Source organism: Dinoponera quadriceps, unplaced genomic scaffold (assembly GCF_001313825.1).
Source record: "Dinoponera quadriceps isolate SergipeBrazil2010 unplaced genomic scaffold, ASM131382v1 scaffold754, whole genome shotgun sequence".
Taxonomy (NCBI): Eukaryota; Metazoa; Arthropoda; class Insecta; order Hymenoptera; family Formicidae; genus Dinoponera; species Dinoponera quadriceps.
The window spans coordinates 189,723-212,171 of NW_014554896.1; the positions used below are offsets into that span (position 1 = coordinate 189,723).

The following is a 22,449-nucleotide window of genomic DNA, read 5'->3' on the forward strand; positions in this document are numbered from 1 at the left end:
AATCCTCTTATATACTTCAGGAAAAAATGCTGCTTCGTCATCGTTTAATCTGTGCTCGGTCGGAATAACGTTTACTCTTGTATATTTTACGATAATTGACTGTACTAGTATATGTACACAAAGTTTGTATCATACAATGTATATTTTGTGCGTTACAGCATCTTGGTCGCAGATCGAAACTGATATAATTTTAGTGAGCTCAATTCCCAACGCTTTAAGTGCGTAAGAGAGAAAGAAAGAATTCTACCTTGAACATCGCGTCTCGCGGGGATTATTAGCGCGTATCTCGGATATTTACATTCAAGCTCTGCGAAATTGTATCGGTGTCAATCGGTGCCAGGAGTCAAGCAATGAAACTAAAAATTGTAGTAGCAAATAACATCTCGCGCCCTTTATAATCATCTTCACGTACATGTAATATATTCATATCATGTATAACAATACATTTCTTATATATTATATATATATATATATATAATATTAAGTATTATATATATAGTTTTTTTGTATATATGTGTACATATTATATGTACATATACGCATTATGTTTTCTGTGTATATGTATGTATACATATACATATATATATTTATATATATATTCAGCATCGAATGTAATGCAATAAATACGGCTGTTTTAAGCGGTGTCAATTTGCATCAGTCACTTCTGCGAACGAGAGTCGCACCAACATCGTTTTGCAATATACTCATGGCTTTTCGTAACAGACGCTCGTTGTCGTCACTCTAAAATAAAGGACAGAAATGAAGGCAATGATAAAAATACGTATAACGAATATAAGTGAATTACCTGTCGTACTTTCACATGCTGATGCGTCTGTTGGTTGTCATCTCTGGAAGTCTGGCGTTTAGATAATTCAAGATTCGTACGATACAGCTCGTATAAAATGAGTCCTAAAATATTAGAAGGATGTTTGAAAAATTGCTTACTTTAAAATTTGAACATTGACAAATTACGCTTGTAACTTGTCAATACTGCTAACGGGAAGTTACAATTTCCCAAAAGTTTCTAATTTGTATGTTATTTTAGCATAAACTAAATGGCTTCAATGGTTCCAAAGTTGTCATAAGCTACCAGGGAAAAGATAGAAATTTTAATTCGACGTTTCATCATGTGTATTTCTGATATTTTTAATCGAAAATTGAAAATATATTTTATTTACATTTATAGAAGTTATGGAAAAAATTACCCTTTTTTATAGAATCTCCAGAATTCAAAACGTCCAGGCTGGAAAGCACATCGTAACAGAATGCTTTTTTAATTCTAAGTTCCTCGTCGGTGAGATCTGACATGTTGTACAAATGATACTTCGTTACACGTCACGCTTAATCACATTGTACAATATCAAGGTAAAATGAAAAGTTCTCGAATCATATTCAAGGGAGCTACATGAATAGGAAATATAAGACAAGATCTTACCGTCCCACGTGAGATCGGGAATTCTACCGAAATAGGAGATTACACGATACTTGGCATCCATCATGATGTAATTACTAGTTGGTATCAATTTGGGCAATGTCATTTCAACGAATCTCGGAAATTCTCGCGGAGCGTTGCACGCAGCTTCGAGCACAAATGCGTTCAGTACCGAACGAATGCTTTCAATCTGCAAAAAGGTAATATATATGTACATACTATTTATGTGCTTATTTTAAATATAATATTCAATTTGTAGATACACATTTTCACCTGTCTGTAGTTCACACCAGTCTGGCATTTGTTGCAAGTCCAGGAGGACTTGTGGCTGAGGGGATCGCGAGGAAACAGGTGTCCCGAGCAACTGTCCTTGGCGCAGAGGAGCGCACCGAGCCGGGAGCCGAATTCCTGAGGAGCAACGCATGATCGTGCATGAAAATTCCAATCGTGGAGGATGCGTCGCTGCACTAACGTACCAAGGGATCGGAGCACCTACTGCAGTTGCAGGAGAAATGTTTGGTGGCCTGCAGAAACCGTCTTCTGTTGCGCGTGTCCCACAGCAAATTGGTGTAAGACATGGTGAGCTCTTCGCCGGCCGCAATGGGCATCGCTGCGCTCACGTGCAGCCGTCGCTGGTTGTCGAAGTGATGCCTGGTGTTCGGCACGCAGCAATGATTTTGCATCGCGCCTGTCGGATAAAGACCGCGTAGACTCACCGTACGATCCTCGTCCCGCATGACCACGACCTCGAAGGAGTTTGTATTGAAGACTTCGCTGGTTCGCTTCATGAACGCCAGTTGCTCCTCGGAGGGCAGGTGGGTGACGTTTCTCTTCAGCAAGTCTATCTTTGGGTAGGAATTTAGGGGCATGTGGTTACACAAGGTGAAACAAAATATTCAATCCTGATTTATATACTATATTTACACACATATGATACAAGATGAAGAAATAATCATGGGTGTACGCAGAGAGGAGACGGGGGCTCTATTGCTTCGTCCTAAATTTTGGCAAGGAGGAACAATGAAATTGTGAAAATCTCGAAAGTAAAGAAATGTAATTGATATATTAAAATTTGCAACTATATTATATTCATATCACGTTACAGTCGAGAGAAACTCGGCTATAAGAAGACATCTTTAGTAATCTCCGTGCGTTAAGCCCTTTGGAATTGAACAGTCGAGGAGAACACGCGGGAGCGACTCGATTACCTCATAATTAGGAACGAAATTCGAGTGACACTGGAAGATGGCCAAGACCCGGCGCTGCTCCTGCGAGAGGGCGAGGCTGCGTATCAGCACCACCGTCAGCAGCAGATCCTTGGACCAAGTGGAACCGCAGGTAGGCTGCCACTCTTGAAGGAACCGGCACTCGGCCCGTGCGTGCACCTCCGAGCTCTCGCATTCGGTCGAGCAGATCGGCAGGCCGCAGCCGTGATCGCATGGGAAGAGCGGGCAGTCGTTCTTGTAGCAGACCACGCACATCGGCAGGCACTTGTTGTAGCATCGTGGTCCCAACAGCAACGGCGCGTCCGTGAAGATGAGCTCGCCGACTCGGATGTCCCGCGTGGCGAACATGCCGCGGCCGCTCAGGGGGGACCGCTCGATTCTCCACGAGGGAGGCTCATCTTGCGGAAGATCGTTATTTCGCAGGTGGAGCTGGAGCAACTCCTCCGTCTGCCGTGGCTCCATCGCGGATAGGATACTATGCGACGTCTTGATATCTCCTCGATGATACTGATTGCACTGATTTGTTGTTGTTGACGAGCACGTCTTTTGTACCGTTTTAACGAGGCAGCGAGCCAATTCGGTGTTCACTTAACTGCGGAGGATAAGAAAATAAGACTTTGTAGCGATCCCCATCGACTTTTCCAAATTCCTCGGCAGTACCGAGACGTCGACATTAGCGGAATCTGCGTTCTGTTTATTGCGAGCGTAAATTGTTCATTGCAAATACTGGCATGACTTTAGTGAGATCGATTTTTGACGTTGTGAAACTTTCAATGATCGGTCGCGCTGTTCTGCCACAGATAAATATTTTGATCTTATATTATTATATGGAGGTACCAGAATCAACGTATATCCTTAACATTCGGATTATCCGGGATGTTCTGAGATGAAACGTATGTCACAAATGTGAAAATGTCGGGGGAAGTTCTTATTTATAGTGATTTTTCAATTTTCCACGCAACATCTTTGACTAAGCGAAGCTTAAGGAAGTTGTCAGTCGATATGAATTTGATTAGAATCCGATGAAACTTGACCTGCATGTACATTGAAATTTGAAATGTTATCTAATTGCTCGTGCAATTAGAAATAAGATTGACCATTCGAAAAATTGTACAAGTCTTTAAAATAAACTTCTGTAAAAGTAAAGCCCGTTTGAAATTGATCGAAAAAATAATCATGTTATTCATTTGGTCGTTCGACGTTTAGTTTGCGAAAACTCCCGCTTTTTCGATCGCTATATCTCGGAAACTATTAATGCTTCGATATTTTCGTATTTAATCGTAACTTTCGTCTTAAAATGTCTCAAAGAATCTGTCATGTTAAGGACACATGGTGATTCTGGGACATCCTATGTTTTTACCTATTAAAATTTAATTTATTAAAATACGTTTTACCTATTAATTTTTTTGACAATGGTAACAAATGTAATCGTTAGTTTACATACGTACAACATTAGTTTTAAAAAATGACGCGTTATTTTCTAACTCTGAAAAATATTACGTGCAGATGTAAATAGAAGAAAAAAGATTTTAACTTCATGTACAAAATCTGTTTTTTTTTTTTAACAACTTTGAATAACTGGACATTTAAAACGTAATATTTTATAGGTTTGAAAAGTAATGCGTTACTAACTCTGCTCTTTACTATATTTTACATATTATATTATTCTAATCTCACTCTCTCTAAGTAATACTGGCGATGGGCTCGACCCCGAATTCATAGATTCGTCCCGAATGCTGTAACTTGCAATTAGTTTAACGATCTCCGTGCGTAGGGTTTAACGACTGTACAAGCTTAAGCTCGGGTTCGATGGCAGGGTCGCAAAGATACGTTTTCATAACGTAGTACTTATATTAGACCTTTGCCAAAAGCGACTATATATCATCAGTGTCGGAAGAGCCAGTTCAGCCTTCGCAATCCCTACGCGAGTCTCGTTATGAATGAATTGCGCAATCAGGGAGTCGAAATTGACGTCTACCAGCGCATCGTGTCACGAAGCGCGCGAGGGACACTGATTTCGACGAGCTCGCGCTCGAGTGCGTCTCTTATAAATCCCGGCTGAAAATAGAATTATGTTTTGGCAACGTATACTTCGGCGGTGAAAGCGGCGCAGACCCCGACCTAGTTTATAGCGCGCGGGCTATATGCGAGATAACAACATTTCGTACACTATCGATTCGCCCTGCGAGAACGCAATATCGATCCTTCCGCCATCTCTGACCATTCCGTGACTTGAAATATGTTTCGTCTACGCGTTCTGGGCCGCGCAATTTCTACAGAATGCTCTGCAATTGACAATAACGGTACAAAGACTAAATAATTAGGAAGCCGTTGATAACAAGCGTTAAATAGAAGAAGCAAAGAAGTCTCTTTCGGGCAAAATAAGCAGCAATATTTATGGCATCAGAATATCGTCGCAATTCTCATCTTCTAAATACCGACAAAATGCTTGTAATACGAGGACACGTCTTAACATATTAATACTTGTCACGATGCAGACAATGTATATTCTCTCTGTCTGGGGAATCTCACATATTATTGTATCGTTGATAACATAACGATATCGGCCGACAAAAGCGTTATTTCGAATTCTCTCTCGGAATCTGCGGATATTGCGCTCGGCAAAAACGGAGCCGCTCGTCAGGACGCAATTAATATCGACACGGCTCGGTTTGCTTCACGCAAGCGTATCCGATGTGTAATGTCTATTTGTATGGTCGGCCGGTTGCTAAGACTACGCTTGAGTCGCCGTCGACGGGCAGGTAGGCAGGCACACAAGGGGTATATCGTGAGCGGCATCGCCGGGAACAGCGTGCATACAACGTATATACACACGGTTTATGCCGCGTGCGATATATGCGGCGTACCGTTGTGTACAGATCGTCGGAAGTGCCGTGTTCGACGACGACTCGCGCACTGCCTTTTTTTATTGCCCTCGCCGGTCGCACAGACATGAGAAGGTAATAACATGGCAAGGCTGATCCGTCGGACTCCCTTCCTCCCCCCCTACCCGAGCCGGGTTTCGTTTTTCAGTCATCCTCCAGGTGCTTTCGCAGTCGTTCTTCCGTAGTACCGATCAAGTGCAATTAATTGTCTCTCTTTCTATATATATCTTTGTTGCTCTCTCTCTTTCGGGCGCGCGCGCTGCCAGCGGCGCTAACGATGACGCTATGATCCTCGGGGAAGGTCACGGACGAGCGTTGGCACAGTGACGTGACTCGATATCGTATCTCGCTCTAGTCCAATCAAGTTGCGATTTTGTATCGTTGCCGAAAGAACGAGGCTTGCGCCAGATCTGCGGAATCGACAGATCTTTCGGTCGAACTTACTTATATACGTACTGCGAGCATACACACAAAGAGACAGACCTCATCTTCCCACAATCAATATATTAATACTAACAATATTAATATTTATAATAGCATTTATAATCACACCTGTGCTTTTCTTTTATTCCACACGGCTTTTTTAATTTTTTCCTTGATATTACAAATAAGAAGTAATCTTAATTGAATCTAATGAGAGAAATAGTTTTCATTTAATTTAATTTTATTCAACAAAAAAACTCGAAAATTGATAACTTTTACAAGAAAAAATCCTTGTTTGGGTCTGTGAATTTCATTCTTGAGAATTTATTTTACTCTTCAGTGCACTTTGCAACTGATATACTCGTGCGATTCACGTAAGACCGGCGCTTCCTTCATGTACGCCTCCTTCGTGTACGTATCATATTGTAATCGTGCTGTAAAGGTATGTAAGGCTATTTAGGCTGGCTTACAAGCGGAGTTATTGCGCGAGGAACGCGTGCTTCGTTCTAATGGTACTGTCGACCACGATGACGGTATTCGCGCTGGATTGCAGCGGAGACCCTTGCATGTACGGCATCTGTTTGGACAACGAGAACAGGTATATAAATGCGATTTTGCATTATGTATCACGGCGATTGATGAAGACTCCGACTCAATGAAATGCACGCTCGTTTCCGATGGAACTCCACGACGACGGCGACCCCCCGTCTGTACTGCAGCAGCACCTACTCCTGTTACTGCATCGACGGCTACACAGGGATCAACTGTGAGATCAATTGGGACGAGTGCTGGTCGGATCCTTGCTTCAACGGCGGCACGTGCAACGACGGCATCGCCTCGTACAATTGCACGTGCACCGACGGTTTCGTAGGTAATGCACAATATTACTCTTTCTTTGCTTGTTATTATCGATGAATTTCGCCAGGTGTAAATTGCGAGCAAAAGTACAGCGAGTGCTCAAACCACCCGTGCCTCAACAATGGTACCTGCGTCGATGACGATGGCTTCATTTGTCAATGCCCGGATGGATACTCAGGTATTTTGTCGAGCTTCATCCGATACATTTTCACATCGTTCACGGTGTTTTTTTCTTCCAGGAGACTACTGCGAGATCGACGCCTCGGTTTGCAACGAGACCATCTGCAAAAATTCGGGCGAATGCGTCGAGGGGCCCGGGTTCTCGTTCTTTTGTCGTTGTCGCGAAGGTAAGGGTCGTGAGAATATTTCATTCACCTGAAATTGTGTTGCTTTCTCCTTTTTCTCACTCGTGATCGTGTGATCCGACCGCAGGATGGACCGGCACCCTCTGCGACGTGGACATCGACGAGTGTCTCACCTCACCGTGTAAGAACGGTGGGCTCTGCATCAATGTCCCGGCTTCCTACACTTGCGCTTGTCTATTCGGTAAAATGTCAAGTTAATTGATAAAATTAAAAATTATATCACTATCAATTATACCGCGAATTATTAGTTGATAAATCGTCCACGCTGAAAGTAACTGATCGTCGAATCTCTCTTTCGAAGGTTTCACCGGGAAGGATTGCGACAAGACGATCGTGCCGTGCGACGAGAATCCTTGCCAAAACGGAGCGGTGTGTCTCCTGGAGGACGAGCGTCCGGTTTGCTACTGCGTCCCGGATTATCACGGCGCCCTGTGCGAGCTGCGGTACGACGACTGCGAGTCGAAGTTCGCTCACTGCGGCAACGGCGGCACTTGCATCGACGGTATCAACAGTTTCACCTGCTCCTGCTCGCCCGGATACGGCGGGCCCATGTGCGAGTACAGCTTTCCCAGCACGAGCACGGGCTTCGTCGAAGCGGAAGAGACGTCCGAGAGTCCAAGCGGAACTACCGTCTCCGTCACTTCGCCTAAAGACTCGACCTCGATGTTGGACACTTCCGTTTCTTTGTCGTCGACCTCCAGCTTCACCACTTACTCAACGTCCCCGAGAACGAGCGTTGAGCCTTACAAGACGACGTCGACGTACGGAGGCCCTCTCAGCAGCGCGGAAACCGCTGCTTTCCCGGTTGATGTCACCTCGACGGGCTTCACGACTCAGGGTGATTTTATCACGTCGGAGTTTGCAACGTCCGCCGCTACCGAAGGCTACTCTCATGCCGTAACCGAGACGAGAAGTACCGAGGTTTACCTTCCGACCGGGAGGTCGATTCACGATGGCGAAGTTACCGGTGACTACGATCAGACGACCAAGATGATGTATCCAACAAATTTCTCCGATAGAGCGGATGAAGACGCAACGCGTGTGACGACGGAGTACGTGACAAGCTCCAAGTAAACAGAGAGTATATTATGATCTTCGCTTAAAATGTCGTGATTTAAAAAAATGATTATCACAATTATTATATATATGTATGTACGTGTACAGATATATATGTGCATTATTATTCTTACTATAATTACTTTTCTTAAATTAATTAATATTGAAAAATAACAATTTAAATAAATTACAATTATTTGAGAATTATAATTATTTCAATAACACAACCTTTTTCATTTTTACTTAGCCGTCGACCCACGACTATTTCTACGGACGAAGGGCAAAAAGACGAAAGAACGACCGTGACAAGCGTCACCACGGACCACGGTACCGACACGACGGAATCGACGCAGAATAGAAGCACCGATCTCGGGACCACGATCGCAGATTTGCCCCAAACCGTTCTACCTCTAACCACTTCCTCATCGACACTGCCATCGGTGTTAACTTCGACTGGGAAGTTTGACACTCCGACGACGATATCTTCCGTCGCGTTAACGTCCACCAGCGTGTCTTCGTTGAGCCCTGTGACCGAAGCCAGCAGCACCGTAGAAATCGGCACTTGTCATGGAAGTCTGTGCTCTACGAGTCCCACCACTACACTGACTCCGCGCAATGCCACGGATGTGAGTAGTTGATGCGGCAACAGTCGGGAAAAGGAATAAAGAAGAAGAATAATTGTAATATTGCGAGACAATCGGAAGCTCTTCGAAGCACCTCGAATCACTTGAGAAATATCGAGTGATGATGTATCCATTATTATTACAGTACGCCGAAGGCTGCAAGACAGATTCGACCGTCACGCAGGCGGCCTTCAATGGCAAATCCTTCGCCAGACAACGCGTCGAGGTGATAATCACCGACCAGAAGAGCGCCACGCTGCGAATTTACGTCAAGCTCAGGACAGCGTTCAAGAACGGAATAATATTGCACGTTTACTTCGACAACGAGAGGTATTCTCTGGTATATCTGGAACTCGGCTCGTTAAAGTTCCAATTTTCTTGCGGTCTGGAAACCATGCTGCTCGGCGAGATCGATGCCGCTATCGACAATGGTCACGAAGTCGGCATTGACATGAGGTACATTGCAAAGTTCTTTTCATCTTCCCAGACAGCACGATGTTTAAAACCGAGATTTGAGATGTCCGTGTTGTCTGGGTCCTTCGAATAAGTCGATAAATAATATTTATATTACATGTATATTTTTATTTTTTAAATGCACTTAGATGCGTAGGTTGTTTTGCACTTGAAAATGTTAATAAAAATATGCCATATTCTGTTCTTGTTATATGTATGTGCAGCTTTCAGTACGTTGCCAACGACGAAAATGAGAAATGTTTTGCCAAATTGCTGGTCAACGGCACCATGGCGGTGACCGGCGAGCAAATACTGCCACAACGAGGGATGGTCCCCAAACACGCCAATTTGTACATCGGAGGCATCCCGTTAACGTTCTCACATTACTTTCCTCACGTAGCTATGGGATTTATCGGTTGCATGGATTCTCTGAAGGTACGTCTTTGGCAAAGTGTACCGCAAATTCAGAATAAAATTTAATCTTTCGATTTTATCCGAAGCAATTCTCTTGAATTCCCGGTGCAATCACGTCGCGTACTGACGATATTTCAATTGCAGGTGAACGACATTTCGCGACATTTCATTCACGACTCCACAGAAACGTTTCAGATCGAGGAGTGCACGTCGTTCCTGTGCCTGTCCAATCCGTGTCAGAACTTCGGCGCGTGTGAAGAGAGCGACGGTAGAATTCGTTGTAGATGCATAGCGGGGTAAGAAATTATCCAGCGATTGAAACTATTGGGAACTTTTTATTAACTTTTCTAATTTACATATCTCTCGTAAGGAACAATAAAGAGTAGAATTAAGTAACATTTATGTAAATTTTATATATCATATATTAATATAAAATTGTTTTATGTTGTGTAATATACGACAACGCAGAAATGAATATGACATATATACAGTTACACCGGGCCTCTGTGCGAACATTCGGCGTGTAACGATAATCCTTGCTCGATGGGTGCGACGTGCGTGAGCTCACCGGGCACCGGCTTCATCTGCGTCTGCCCCCTCGGCAGCCACGGGCTTTTCTGCGAAGAAGGTAATAAACTGCGACGCTCTTAACACAAGCGATCCGTAACGACAATTGCTCGTCCTCAGACGCTATCCTAGTACGACCGGCCTTCTCGGTCCTCGTTCCCGGCTTCGCCTCGTACATCGCTTACGGCGTGCCGACCTCGGTCAAGGACACGATGGAGCTGAAGCTACGACTCATTCCCCGCACGTTCGACCAGATCTCGCTGATAGCGTACTTCGGGCAACGCGGTTTGCGCCGCGACGCCTCGGATCATCTCTCGATAACGTTCGTTCGCGGCTACATCATGCTCACGTGGGATTTGGGCTCCGGTGGGTGCGACTGTTTCCTCAATCCCGAAAAATCTTATCATCGGGGTGAGCGTTGTGTCTTCTTGGGTCGCAGGAGTGCGAAGGATCTTCACCAGCGACTCGCTGAGTTCCACGTTGGGATCGGCCGGTAAGAGCAAAACTTACACGGTTCGGGTTGGAAGAAGAGGCAAGGAAGCCTGGCTCGCCGTGGAGGGTGTGGGCAACGTGAGCGGCCAGGCGGTAGGATCGATGACTCAGCTGGACGTATCGCCCGTTCTCTACATCGGTATGTTGTCACCGAGCTTCTGCGACTTCAATATTATCTTTCATCGCGTATTTTGATGTAGAAGCTAAATGTGGACCGTTCTATTTTTATCGGTCGCGATCTTGATATCTTGGCAAACAACGGTCGGACCTCTTTCCATCCAATTTTCGTTTAATTAGTTCATCAAATATCGGGTTGATTCGAAGGTATTTTCCCATAAATACTGATCAAGTATTGATGTGAACAAAGCATTTCTCGATATACAAGAAAAAAGAAAAATATCAGCAGGCAGATAAGAGTCGAACGCTGATGTTGGGGCGATATTGATGTACAAAAACAACTTTGTTGTTTAATCTATAAGAACCGCAATGAATTCATAATTTTAATAATAATCTTCGTAATAATTAAGAATCAGAATAAATTAATTCTATCGAAATTAAATGTACGGCGCAAAAATAAGGCCCGAAACGTACACTTAATATTCCGTTAGAATCAATTTATTTTTATAATTTTGATTTTCATGTATCTGGACATAAGGTTAAAAACGAAGTTGTTTTTACACATTATACATATAAATAAGAACGAAAGAGACTGAAGTGAAAGTATAAAATTCTTGCAGGCGGATACAAGTCGAAGAACTTCGAGACGTTGCCGCATGACCTGCCTCTGCACACCGGCTTTTCCGGATGCATATTCGACGTCGAACTGCGCACGGACACCTCGATCCTTCCGCTGACCGGCTCCAGCCCCGCTACCGGCCGCGGTGTGGGCGAGTGCAATCGCAATGAGTGCATCCGCCACTCGTGCAAGAACGGCGCTGTGTGCTTGCACCATGGAGCGTCGTACAGGTGAGAATTTGACGTGCGAGAAAATTCGCGTATAATCAGTGCTGCCATCCAGTTGCCGGAACAAAAAAGATAAAGTAGCGACCGCTTCTTCGTGGAGAAGATGACAAAACCTCTCGACTAGTGACAGTCGCAAATCACATTTTTGCCCGAGAATAAGGACATTTATTAAGCCATGATAGTGAATTTTTCAGTGATTCGTCAAGTCACTGGATGGTAGCGCTGCGTATAATAATACATAATTCCTCAGGAGTACAACGATCTGTCGACCTTTCAGTTGCATTTGCACAAAAGAATGGGTCGGACCTGACTGTTCCATTCCAGTCTGACTCGTCGTCGGAGAACGATCTTCCGGACGCCGCGTACGTTCGAATTTTCTCTGCCAATTATAGCGATTAGCGTGAAGGAAAAATTAATCGACGTTGAGAGACAATGTTATATTAACGATGTGTGTGTGAATACGTTATTCTTACAAATTTTATATTATCATAGCCGTCCCTCGTAACAAGCATAGACTCAGCTTACATCGGGGGCGTCGTTCTTCAGTCGCGAAGTGGCGGAGTGCGAGTTCAGATAAACGAACAGCATCGCCGCCGCGACACGCGCCTGCAGGTCGTGTTTGCTATACTCATGATGCCACTCCACGTTGCCCCAATGAGAGATCTGTGCATGATGATATTTGATAAGAGCGAGATCACACCGCGTGATAACAAAGCACAGAGGCTGTATCGGTACAGTTTTACTTCAATCAAACCAATATCAATTCAATCATCTAGGAGGATCAGCCTGTCGTTTAAAAGGAATCGTACTGCATACCTGATATTCCTCCTCTAGTCGCGAAAGACTCACAGCTTCCGGGATGTTAATTGTTCTCGCAACCGTGGCGAGAGTTAGAATAACCGATTTCAATCCATCCACCGCGTATACGAGACCTGGGTACAATCAATACGGTTAATGGACGAAATATGAAGAAAATAGGGGTTTCCTCGTCTCCTTGCAAGCTCACATTACCGTAAATACTGTTGAAATTATGCGACATCAAGTGTCTCGTTAACGTAGTTTTGGTTTCCGATGACACAGCTGGTGCCTCTATACTCTGAGTCCCCGCGATATTCACGTCGTAATGCTTGCAAAACCAACGAACTATAGGCTCCCACTTTTCAACTTGTAACTTATACAGCTCATCTGCCTCCTGAAGTCATAGGTCATTCGTCATAATCAAGGCAACTTACATCGTTGCATATCACAGCGAAAGACATGGAGATTTGTACAAACACTTTCTTACACTGGAATAAAACAGTATTGTGTCCATTTCTAAACAGTTCACTATGTGATGAACCAGATCTACTTTAGTGTGGTTTTGCGGATTGTCCAATACAGTATTGCACAAGGCTGTCTGTAATAGAAAAAAAGAAAGGTATGTTGAGGCATGTAGTTATTTATATTATTTATAATATTTATATATTATATCCATTATTTATAAAATTAAGATGATTTTTCTCATCTTTTTGCCGATCATACCAAATGCATACTGCCTCGGTCAATGATCTCCTTCTGCGCGTCCCATTCAGCAGCTACTGCTAAGGCTAAGGGTTTGCTATTCACTTCGAATACTCTACCCTGCGGTGTCTTCAGCTTCCTCTGATCCAGCATAATCTCAAACTTACTGCCACTTGAAAGTATATTCGTCCTTCTATAAAATCGTTTCACAGTGGCTACAAGTGTTAAACTGTTTTACACACCATTTAGCGGCACTAATAATATATTTAATAACATATTACATCACATTTATCAAAGACATGTCAGATGTCAGAGACAAAACAAAAATTTCTGATTTAACTTTACCAACTTAAATAGTATATCTTGAGCCAAACATAACAATATATAACGATTACCCATGTTTCTTATTGCCAGAATAGTTGGTATAAATTTAATATATCTAAAATTATACATTTTTCTGACTAGATTGTTACAGATATGCGGCATGGTAAAATACTATTGTTGTCAATAACCAAGTTTTCTTTAGGTTAGGTTTCGATAGACAGCGCCTCCAATCTTAAAAAGATTAACTCTCAAAAGCATTTTAAACCACTTTAGCAGAGATTCAAACCAAATGGTTCGAATCTCGGCTAAAGCAATTTAAAACAATTCGAGTCTTCGCTAAACCGGTTTTGCCGGGCGAACATCTCTGTGGTGTGAAACATTCCCTTTATACTCATAACTCTTATTTTTCTGCTCTCGTTGGTGATGTTGAATGTTATCCATTAAAAATATGCGTTGACACTGGCATTCTTGTTTATGTGCGCGACTTATGAACATAAAGACGATCCTGTATTACAATTATCACCTAAAAAATGTTGGGGTATGAGCAATAAGATGTTTGAGAGTAATTATAAAAAAAAGCAAGAACAAGGGAGTTAGAAAAACTAAAAAAGATTAATATAATCACGACCGATACAAAAAAAGAACTAATTGCGTAACATACGGATATATATTGTCCGTATTCTCGAACTCGTAAAAATTTGCGTTAACTTGATGTGTCCTTTCTCACGCAGCTGAAAAAGATCAAACCTGAGATGAATTAAAAGGACAACATATTGCCGATAATTGGCTGTATAAAATACGAAATATATTTACTTTTGTGGTATAACATATAATTTAGATAAGTATACATATCTTGTGGGTGTTACATAACGTGTATTATAAGAATGTACACATACCGACCTTAATGTCGTTGCATTCCCTAGCTCTAGCTCCAGGGTCATCAAAAGTGCCCAATCGGACGTGTCATTACATCCAAACACGACGCACCCAATTGGACACTTTTCAGCAGCTTTAGAGACAGGGAGTGGTTTGGTACTAATACCGGTTTGTGTATATAGCAAATATAAAAGATTATAGTTTACAGTTTAATAAAAATATATACAGAGAATAAGAAGGCTGGTCTCTCGATGTAACATCCCAACGTTTCTTGTATCCTATCTGTTAAGAAGTTAATCGCACTTGCGTCTTTGCGCACAAAGCGTTTTTTCCCTACGGTATACACATTCTACGTTTATAAACCATATTAACACAATTGTCAGAAGGAAAATGTTATTGTTTGTTGTTCGTTACGCGTGGAGAATTTCGTTTCTCGTGTTTCGTTTTCTCGCTCGATATCAGCGCTACGAGAGAGATCCCTCGAGAGGAAACTGGTTTACGTCCTTTCTCTGACACAGTATTATAATAAAAAAAAAAAAAAAAAAAAAAAAAATTNTCAAAAAAGTGATAATTCTGTCAATAAGAGATTTACTAAAATAGATGCACGGACATCTCTCGCAGGATCGAATGTAAAAAGAAAGAGGTAAAAAAAGTCTCGAAGAGAAAACGATCTTGAAGTCAATTTCAAATCGCGTACTAATTACAAATGCGAAGGACGAGAGGGATTGTCTCTCGTAGATTTCCAACTTTTAACTCTTCGTGTTCCTCGTGTGATATAAATCCGATCCCGGCCTCACATCAACTTAAAAGCACAATACAGACGCCACACATACACACACACACACACTGCCACACCGGCAATATCGACAAAAAGATCTCGGTTCGATCGAGAGAAGGAGAGAGAGAGAGAGAGAATGTATCCGTTAAAAAGAATTTCCAAGAATAAAAAGTTTCCCACTGGCGCTGGTTAATGCGCTATTGTAAAAACACGATACACATAAACGATACATACTTCGTCCTTCGACTTCGGCTATTAACGGCACGCGGCTGTTGCTAAGCAGCAGCGGAAATCACATCTCCGCACGGAAAGAAAAAGATACCACATATACATACATACACATATGTATACGCGTGTGTGCCTCGAAGATCACATTTTGCATGAACGTAAGAAAACACAATCGATTATACTCCTGATGAAAATCATCCCTGGTGTCGTCCGTTCACCGCTACGTATCTACGCTTTCTTAATAGTTAACCTCCTTATGTATATGCATACGAATGTCCATTGAGAGACATTACGAATGAACGCTTTTTTTTTTGTTGCGGAAGCACCCTGAATCACTGAGTAACAATCGGAGACCCGCGTTCTCGCCGGAGCGACGCGGCCGTCTAAATGCGCGACTCTCTTCATTATATAATTCAATATATATATAAACGGGAAAAGGCTTGCGTTCCGAGCACAGACGCGAAATGGAAATTTGAGCGCGTTGGAGCGGCGCAAGAAAAAAGGAGAGAGAGAGAGAGAGAGAAGAGAACACGGGCCAAGATTGATCGATCGTCGGTCGGCAACGCGAGTTCGTCCCACTGGGTCCATTTTCTAATCGCTATCTCTAAGTTTGATCGGAAGGACGATAAGTCTTCTTCGATGCTACACGATGCGCGTTTGGACTAGGTTCGATCGTCGTGGCTCGCCACCACCACGACATGGGTCTCTCTCTCTCTCTGCCTCAGACGTAGCTCTCGTCGTCGACGACCGATCTGCCGTGGCCCAGGTGCCTGGTGGTGATGGGCGCGCGAGGCTGCGGCGGTGGACGATACGGCGGCGGCGGCGGCAGTGACCTGGACCTGCCCGCTACCTTGTGCCGGTCCTCCAGGTTCATGTGCACCGGCGGCAGGTGCCTGAGCCGCGGCGGCAGCGGCGGCGGCGTCTCCGGCCACGTCCTCTCCTCCTCCTCCTCCTCCTCCTCCTCCTCGTCTTCGCTGGGCTCGTAGAGCGACAGATCGATCGGCTCGGCCATTACGAAGGGCCACGTGTCGATCGATCTGTCGCNCGCCGGAGCCGTACAGGTCGCCCCCCGTCCGATCCCTGTTGATCGTGGCGTACGTGTTGCCGTCGTCGGACGTCGCCGGCTCCTTCTTCTTCTTCGCGTACAGCTCGCTGCTGCTCTTCGGCTTCTTGTAGTAGTCACCGCTGCCGGCGGAACGGTAACTGCCGTTCTGCGACAAGTCACCGGTGCTCGTGTACTTGTCCTCCGACTTGATCTTCTTCTTGAAATCGCCGAAGCGCTCCTTCTTCTTCAGCTCGTAACGCGGCATGCTGCACAGGGGCGACGCGTCGGCCGACAGGTCCTGCTTCGAGTTGTGCATCGGGAACCTCTTGCCGCCGCGGATGTCCTGCTGCTGTGGGCTCCGGTAGAGGTCCTTGCAGTTCTCCACGTTCTCCTTCATCGAGTCCTGCCTGAGATACTCTTGCCCGTAGAGATCCTTGTCGTCGTACCTCTCCTTCCTGTGTTCGTGCTCCTCCAGCTTCGTCCTGGGCGTTCTTTTCAGATGAGCTCGCAACCAGTCCTGCCTCTGAAAGTTGGGATTCGGACAGACGCCACCGGTGGTCTTCTCCTCCCTGAAGTTGTGTTCCACGCTGCTGCTCGAATGATGACCGCCGTAGCTGTTGATCCGCTCTTCCCAACCGGCGTAGACCCGAGTGTAGGTCTTGGACTTCTCCTCTTTCACGAGGGGCTTGTCGAAGGCCGACGATGGCGCGTTCACCGCCGAATCCTCCGAGCCCACCGGCGACTCCGGGAGAAACAGCTGGCAGTCCGACAATGTCAGACCGGAATCTCTCGAGAGCGTCATGGGGTCCCTGCGCGGGTGCTCCGTCAGGTCGAGGCTGTCCAAGGAAAGCCCACCTGCTGCGAGAGAACGGCCTTGTTTCAGCGATGATGATAACATTGCTCGAGATGATTGCTAACAAATAATACGCGAGTATTCAAGAGAATGATTGGAAAGATTCATATATATAGGATTTACAGTGAAGACTATCGGTGCTTTCCTCGGCTCCGCTGTCACTACGCTCTTCTCCGAGTAGCTGCGTGACGCCAGCGCCGAACAAATCTTCGCAATGACGAATCAGCATCTCCGTGATCGTCGGGATCGCTCTGCTTTGATTCACCGACGGATTTGGCGACCAGAGCAGACTCGGGCCACAACAGACGCCAAGGTTACTGGCGCACATGAGATTACGCTTCGATCGCCTCGCCACGTGATGCAGCACGCAGACCAAATGCGAGAGTAGCGTGTGGTTCGCCTTCGGCAACCTGTCCAGGATGCTGAATTTCGATTTACGGTCAGTTCGTGACGAAGAAACGTTCATTTCTATTATATTCAGCTTGCTGTAAAAGGTTCGTCAAATAGGAAACGAAATTATCCGAACATTTTCACGAACAAAATGAATTTTTTTTTTCATATCTAGCAAGAACCTCCTGTTTTCCTTCTAATACTCAAACCTTCTGCAAAAACTTCCGAGCATCTACCTTCCAGACGGTAAACTTTCTATCAGAAATGACATCGCTTGGTACAATTGACCACTCACTTTTTCATCGTTTGCACGGGATGCTGCGTATCCAAGCTCTCCATCCAAAGGGGAAACAGATGGGAGGTCAGAAGGGGATCCGGCAAAGACCTCAGGAAGTCCTTCAGCAAGGCCGCCACCGCTATTATCGGAGCATCCTCGAGACAGCTTGGATCACCGGTGGATTCCAGCTGATCCCGCAGCTCCCTGACGATGCGGACGTTCGCGGACTTGCGGAAGATACCCTGAGTGAAGGGACCTTTCGCGAACAGCTGCTGCAGCATCACTAGCACAGGTTTAGGCAGGCCATTCTCGTCCAGCTTGGACAGGTTCACGCCGAAGAGGCTCGGATTCAGCGACAGAGACCGTCGCAGCAGGTCGGTTATCTTGGACCGGTTGTTCTTCTTCACGGGCGACTTCAGGACCGGCCTGAGGATGAAGTGGCAGGTGTCGTGGACGCTCTTGTTGCAGTGCTCCAGGTCGAAGCCCTCGTCCGCCGAGAGGATGTGCCGCAGACTCGACATCTTGACGGCGAACGGCCGCTCGTGGCCTATCAGCGGGTACGGCGCCTCGTCCGCGGCGGTCTTCGCCCACAGCTGGAAGTGCCCTTGGAGATCCAACAACGGCATCGCCAGGTTCAGGCAGGCCGCCGCCGTCATCTCGGAACCCACCATGATCGACTTGCACTGCGCGTTACAAAGGACTGATTGTTCATCTGACGGAAACTCATTCTCTATCCTAGCAGCGACGAGCACTTACGTGTTCCGTGTTCGTGTCGCTGTCGTGATACAGAACTCGGATGCTCGTGTGCGGCGGCTCCTTCATGCTCTCCTCCCGCACGAGTTCGCTGAGGCGTCCCCACCAGAGATCCCGCGCCGCTGCGGTCCTGCCGAGATAAGGGAAACATTCGGGCTCTCGATTGAAAGAGGGGGGGGGGGGGATCTTGTGGAAAAATTCACTCGACCCACTAGCGACGATTCGCTTTTATTCAATAAAATCGCTTTAATATCCCAAGTCGAAATTTTACTTTTACATTATATCAGGCCCGTTTCTCTCGAACGCCAAAATTTCCACTCGGGATGTAATTTTTATCTTTTCCAACATTTTTATTCTGTTTTAATCTTATTTTCATCTTCTCAAAAGTTCCAATTCTAATTCCAAGTTATATCTGTGCCTGCAATAAAAATAATTAATTAAAATTATTTTTACTCAACACAGAGATCTACTTCCGATACTAACCGGAATTAAATTTGGAATTGAATGAGTCTGTGAATTGGATTAGTTCTAATGCCAATTTCAGTGCCCTCTAATAAATCAAAGAAAAAACTGAGCCTTTGATCGAAGATGCGTGTGAAACAATAATGGCGCCTCTAATGGATGAAGGAAAAGAGCAAGTGTCATTCGACCCCACGCACGATTCTCACGCGAATGAGACGAAAGAGCTTACATGAAAGTCGCCACGACGTTCGTGGTGGGCCATCCGAGGACGAAGCTGGTCTCCGAAGACTTGCTGGTCTCCGCCACGTCCTCTATATGACCCGCGGTGAGCCAGAGTTCGCTCATCCTAACGGTCTGTTTCAACTTGAAGTTCCCGCCACTTCGCGACTTTGCGATCAGCAGGAGATCGGTGAAGAGGAAGAGATGCCTCTCCTGAGACTGCATGCCCTGAAAAACATACGCGGGAACGCTAAGAATTGAATCGTGATATTCGGAAGTTGACGAGACATTTTCATTCAAGTAAAACAGCGTTAATTTGCTACCGGAGAGAATGAATCTTGTCTGATTGACGAAGATGAGATTTCATCTGGACGATTTTGCACGAGTGAAGCAATAATACATGAGCAACATTCCTGCGTACCGTGGTGAATTGAACCGGTGTTTCCAGGAGGAAGGTCCTCGTCGGCGACTTCGTAGGTGGACCGGTACTCGCAAAGAGTATCGAGGAATTCAGAGACTTCTGGGACAACACTCTCGTTAGCTTTCCGGGATTGCCGCTGTTCCTCTTGCGTAAGTTCAGATTCTTCATCTTCTGGAAACAACAAGCAGCCGGATCAGATTGAGCTACCGTCGGCGGCAACATCTTTCGCTAATACGAAAAAATGTATAGAAGCGCGCGCGTAAAATAAAATACGTACAAGAAAGTGCGCGAAAATATGAAGAGAGAAAGCAGCTTTCGAGCGAAGCGTGTACTTTGTCCGGAATGCTGAGTTTGCACGTTTTGAGATTTTGAGGCCCCCCAAACTGACTCTCCCCTGCGGCATTTCGCAGGAGACCCGATTACAAATAGGTCATATGTATATCAAATCGATAATCAAATATTGTTAGAATTGGACGACTTTGATAGCGCTTTCATAAGTGACTTGTTTACTTCTATATATATTATTTGCATTATTAAAGTCAACAATCGTCCAATTTTAACAATATTTTTTCTTCGACTTATATTTTAGGGATTCAATCAATAGTATAACCCAATGAGAACATTATAATGAATCCTGATTAAGGTCCTAATTACCATTACTACGTAACGTTACACGACGGACCCGGCAACCAGTTAAGGTCAACATGAGCTGGACCAATTTCTAGTCAGGGAGCTCCAGTCTCCTTTCAGTCAACGTCGGCGAACCCCAGGTCTACGCGCATTAGAATTTCGCCGTGTACACACTCAGCTTCGTCTTTGTCTTGTTCAGACAAGCAACACGCGTTGCAAAGAGAATTAACAGTTACGTCCGAAAAATGTCACTACCAAATTTGGCCGGTTAAACGACGCTCTCTCGAAGACGAGGGAAGGAAAGGACGCGAAGGGGAACACATGGGTGGTGTTTCTCGACGGACAGAGCGACTGACTGATTTACACGGGCCGGCTTATTAGATTCTTTCTAACGTGTCCTAACATTCTCCATTCTTCTTGTTCTTTCACCTTACGAAATCAATCTTCTGGGTGACGCCGCCGCCATATCCCACCTCATTGTATCGCTGCGGACGGACGACGCGTTGTTACGAGGTATAATAAACCGCGGGACCACAACGGTCGTGTTCCAAACACGCCAAAGATGGATTATCCGCTATTACTTACGGAATTACAGTGCATCGCCCGTAGGAACGAGCGTGGTCTTTTCGACCGGCGACAACGGTACGCCGATGTTTTATTGGGTAAAAGTGCTCTATTCGTGTTTGAAACACGTCCGTGTAAAATGTACTTCGGAGAGCGGAGGTGAGAAATGACAAAGAACGTTAAACGATAAACGGTACTCTCGCCGCGATAAGAACACGCTCTCTTGTAATTAGAATTTACTGGGAGCGCCACTTTCAATGTTACTGCTTGGCAGTAAAAGAGTTTTACTCAATAAAGAAGATTGTTGCGTGTTGTCATTATTACTATTGCTGTTATTACTATTACCGTTTCTATCGCTGTGACTATTACTATTGCTATCGCTATAATTTTTACCATTATTATTATTACACTAAGCAGCACATTTCGTACTATAAATTATATCCTCTTTGAATTTGAATTTTTTCTATTTATGTGTTAAAAAAGAACGCGGCAATAAAAAGAATGATTTAGCTATAATTCAAGAAATAAAGGCTATATTTTAATTTTCGTAAATTAATGGTACCAGGTTTATGAAAATAAAACAAGAGAAGATTTTTTTTTTATTATAAATTCTTATTTTTATACTTCATACCGTCAGAAAAGCCAAAATTTCATTTAATGCTATATCATTATTACTACTTTGGCTCTTTTCATTACTATTATTATTATTTACAGTCGTTTCTCTCAGAGAGATTTTTCTACGAGGCACTTTCGCCGTCCGGTTCGACCGTTATTATGTTCGGAAAAAAAAAATGTAGCGCGCGCTTACTTTCTACGAAAATAATATAAATATCGTTCTATTGTTGATCCAAGCGTGTTGCCAAGCCTCGGTGACACAGTTTCTATTCCGCTCCCACTTTTTGCGGGAGCAGAAAGCGAGCACTACTATTGAACGGTACGCGTGAATTTCACCGTTCGCGGCAGCTGTTGCTGCGGCGGCGAGTTACGAGTGAAAATAGCGGGGAGAAATTATCGGCACGCTTGCGTCCGGATGATACAAACGTGGGAAGGAAGTGCGTACACGCCGCTCTAATGCCTGCGACACGCGAGTCGATGCACTTTCCACGGACGTAGAAAAAATGAGATGCGTCTAAACAACCGTGAGAAAGGTTGAATTGTGCGACGCATTGTGTGGAATGTACCGTTGTCGGGCAGTCGCGGTAAATGTTCGCTCTCTTATGCGAACGAGAGCGGAATGTCGCGTGTATTACGAGCGTTTCTACTCTGTCGTCGTAATTTGTAATCAAAACTTCCAGCCATCTCTTTGATAGGTATCAAACCATTTGGTATCTATCGCAATTAGCGCGAATAATAATTTATTGCTACTTAATAT

At 44.6% G+C, this 22,449-nt stretch overlaps 4 protein-coding genes across 4 annotated transcripts in view; 1 reads left to right on the forward strand and 3 right to left on the reverse strand.

The window, feature by feature from the left end:
* Positions 1 to 526: 526 nt before the first annotated feature.
* On the reverse strand, positions 527 to 3,191 carry LOC106742414. The gene is made up of 7 exons (XM_014615327.1): positions 2,641 to 3,191; positions 1,909 to 2,277; positions 1,706 to 1,840; positions 1,436 to 1,622; positions 1,206 to 1,301; positions 806 to 909; positions 527 to 741 (listed from the first exon to the last, which is right to left on the reverse strand). The coding sequence occupies exons 1-7, from the start codon at positions 3,118 to 3,120 to the stop codon at positions 655 to 657; spliced, it is 1,458 nt and encodes a 485-aa protein (XP_014470813.1). The 5' UTR covers positions 3,121 to 3,191; the 3' UTR covers positions 527 to 654.
* A 95-nt stretch (positions 3,192 to 3,286) lies between these two features.
* LOC106742413 (protein eyes shut-like) lies at positions 3,287 to 12,119 on the forward strand. The gene is made up of 16 exons (XM_014615326.1): positions 3,287 to 3,363; positions 6,409 to 6,564; positions 6,686 to 6,837; positions 6,892 to 7,002; positions 7,064 to 7,171; positions 7,257 to 7,370; positions 7,491 to 8,259; positions 8,493 to 8,871; positions 9,014 to 9,324; positions 9,546 to 9,756; positions 9,880 to 10,031; positions 10,227 to 10,363; positions 10,423 to 10,668; positions 10,742 to 10,933; positions 11,532 to 11,760; positions 12,035 to 12,119. Exons 2-16 carry the CDS (start codon positions 6,476 to 6,478, stop codon positions 12,084 to 12,086), a joined length of 3,252 nt encoding a protein of 1,083 aa, XP_014470812.1. The 5' UTR covers positions 3,287 to 3,363; positions 6,409 to 6,475; the 3' UTR covers positions 12,087 to 12,119.
* Positions 12,120 to 12,256: 137 nt separating this feature from the next.
* On the reverse strand, positions 12,257 to 13,743 carry LOC106742415 (ATP synthase mitochondrial F1 complex assembly factor 2). Its single transcript, XM_014615329.1, has 6 exons — positions 13,653 to 13,743; positions 13,279 to 13,472; positions 13,043 to 13,153; positions 12,769 to 12,949; positions 12,574 to 12,689; positions 12,257 to 12,420 (listed from the first exon to the last, which is right to left on the reverse strand). Exons 1-6 carry the CDS (start codon positions 13,741 to 13,743, stop codon positions 12,274 to 12,276), a joined length of 840 nt encoding a protein of 279 aa, XP_014470815.1. The 3' UTR covers positions 12,257 to 12,273.
* A 621-nt stretch (positions 13,744 to 14,364) lies between these two features.
* The window catches only part of LOC106742412, a 165,581-nt gene continuing 157,496 nt past the window's right edge, over positions 14,365 to 22,449 (reverse strand). The window contains 7 exon segments of the mRNA XM_014615325.1: positions 14,365 to 16,496; positions 16,498 to 17,366; positions 17,485 to 17,783; positions 18,047 to 18,711; positions 18,785 to 18,911; positions 19,473 to 19,690; positions 19,884 to 20,054. Of these exon segments, the coding sequence (XP_014470811.1) occupies positions 16,185 to 16,496; positions 16,498 to 17,366; positions 17,485 to 17,783; positions 18,047 to 18,711; positions 18,785 to 18,911; positions 19,473 to 19,690; positions 19,884 to 20,054 (2,661 nt within the window). The 3' untranslated portion in view covers positions 14,365 to 16,184.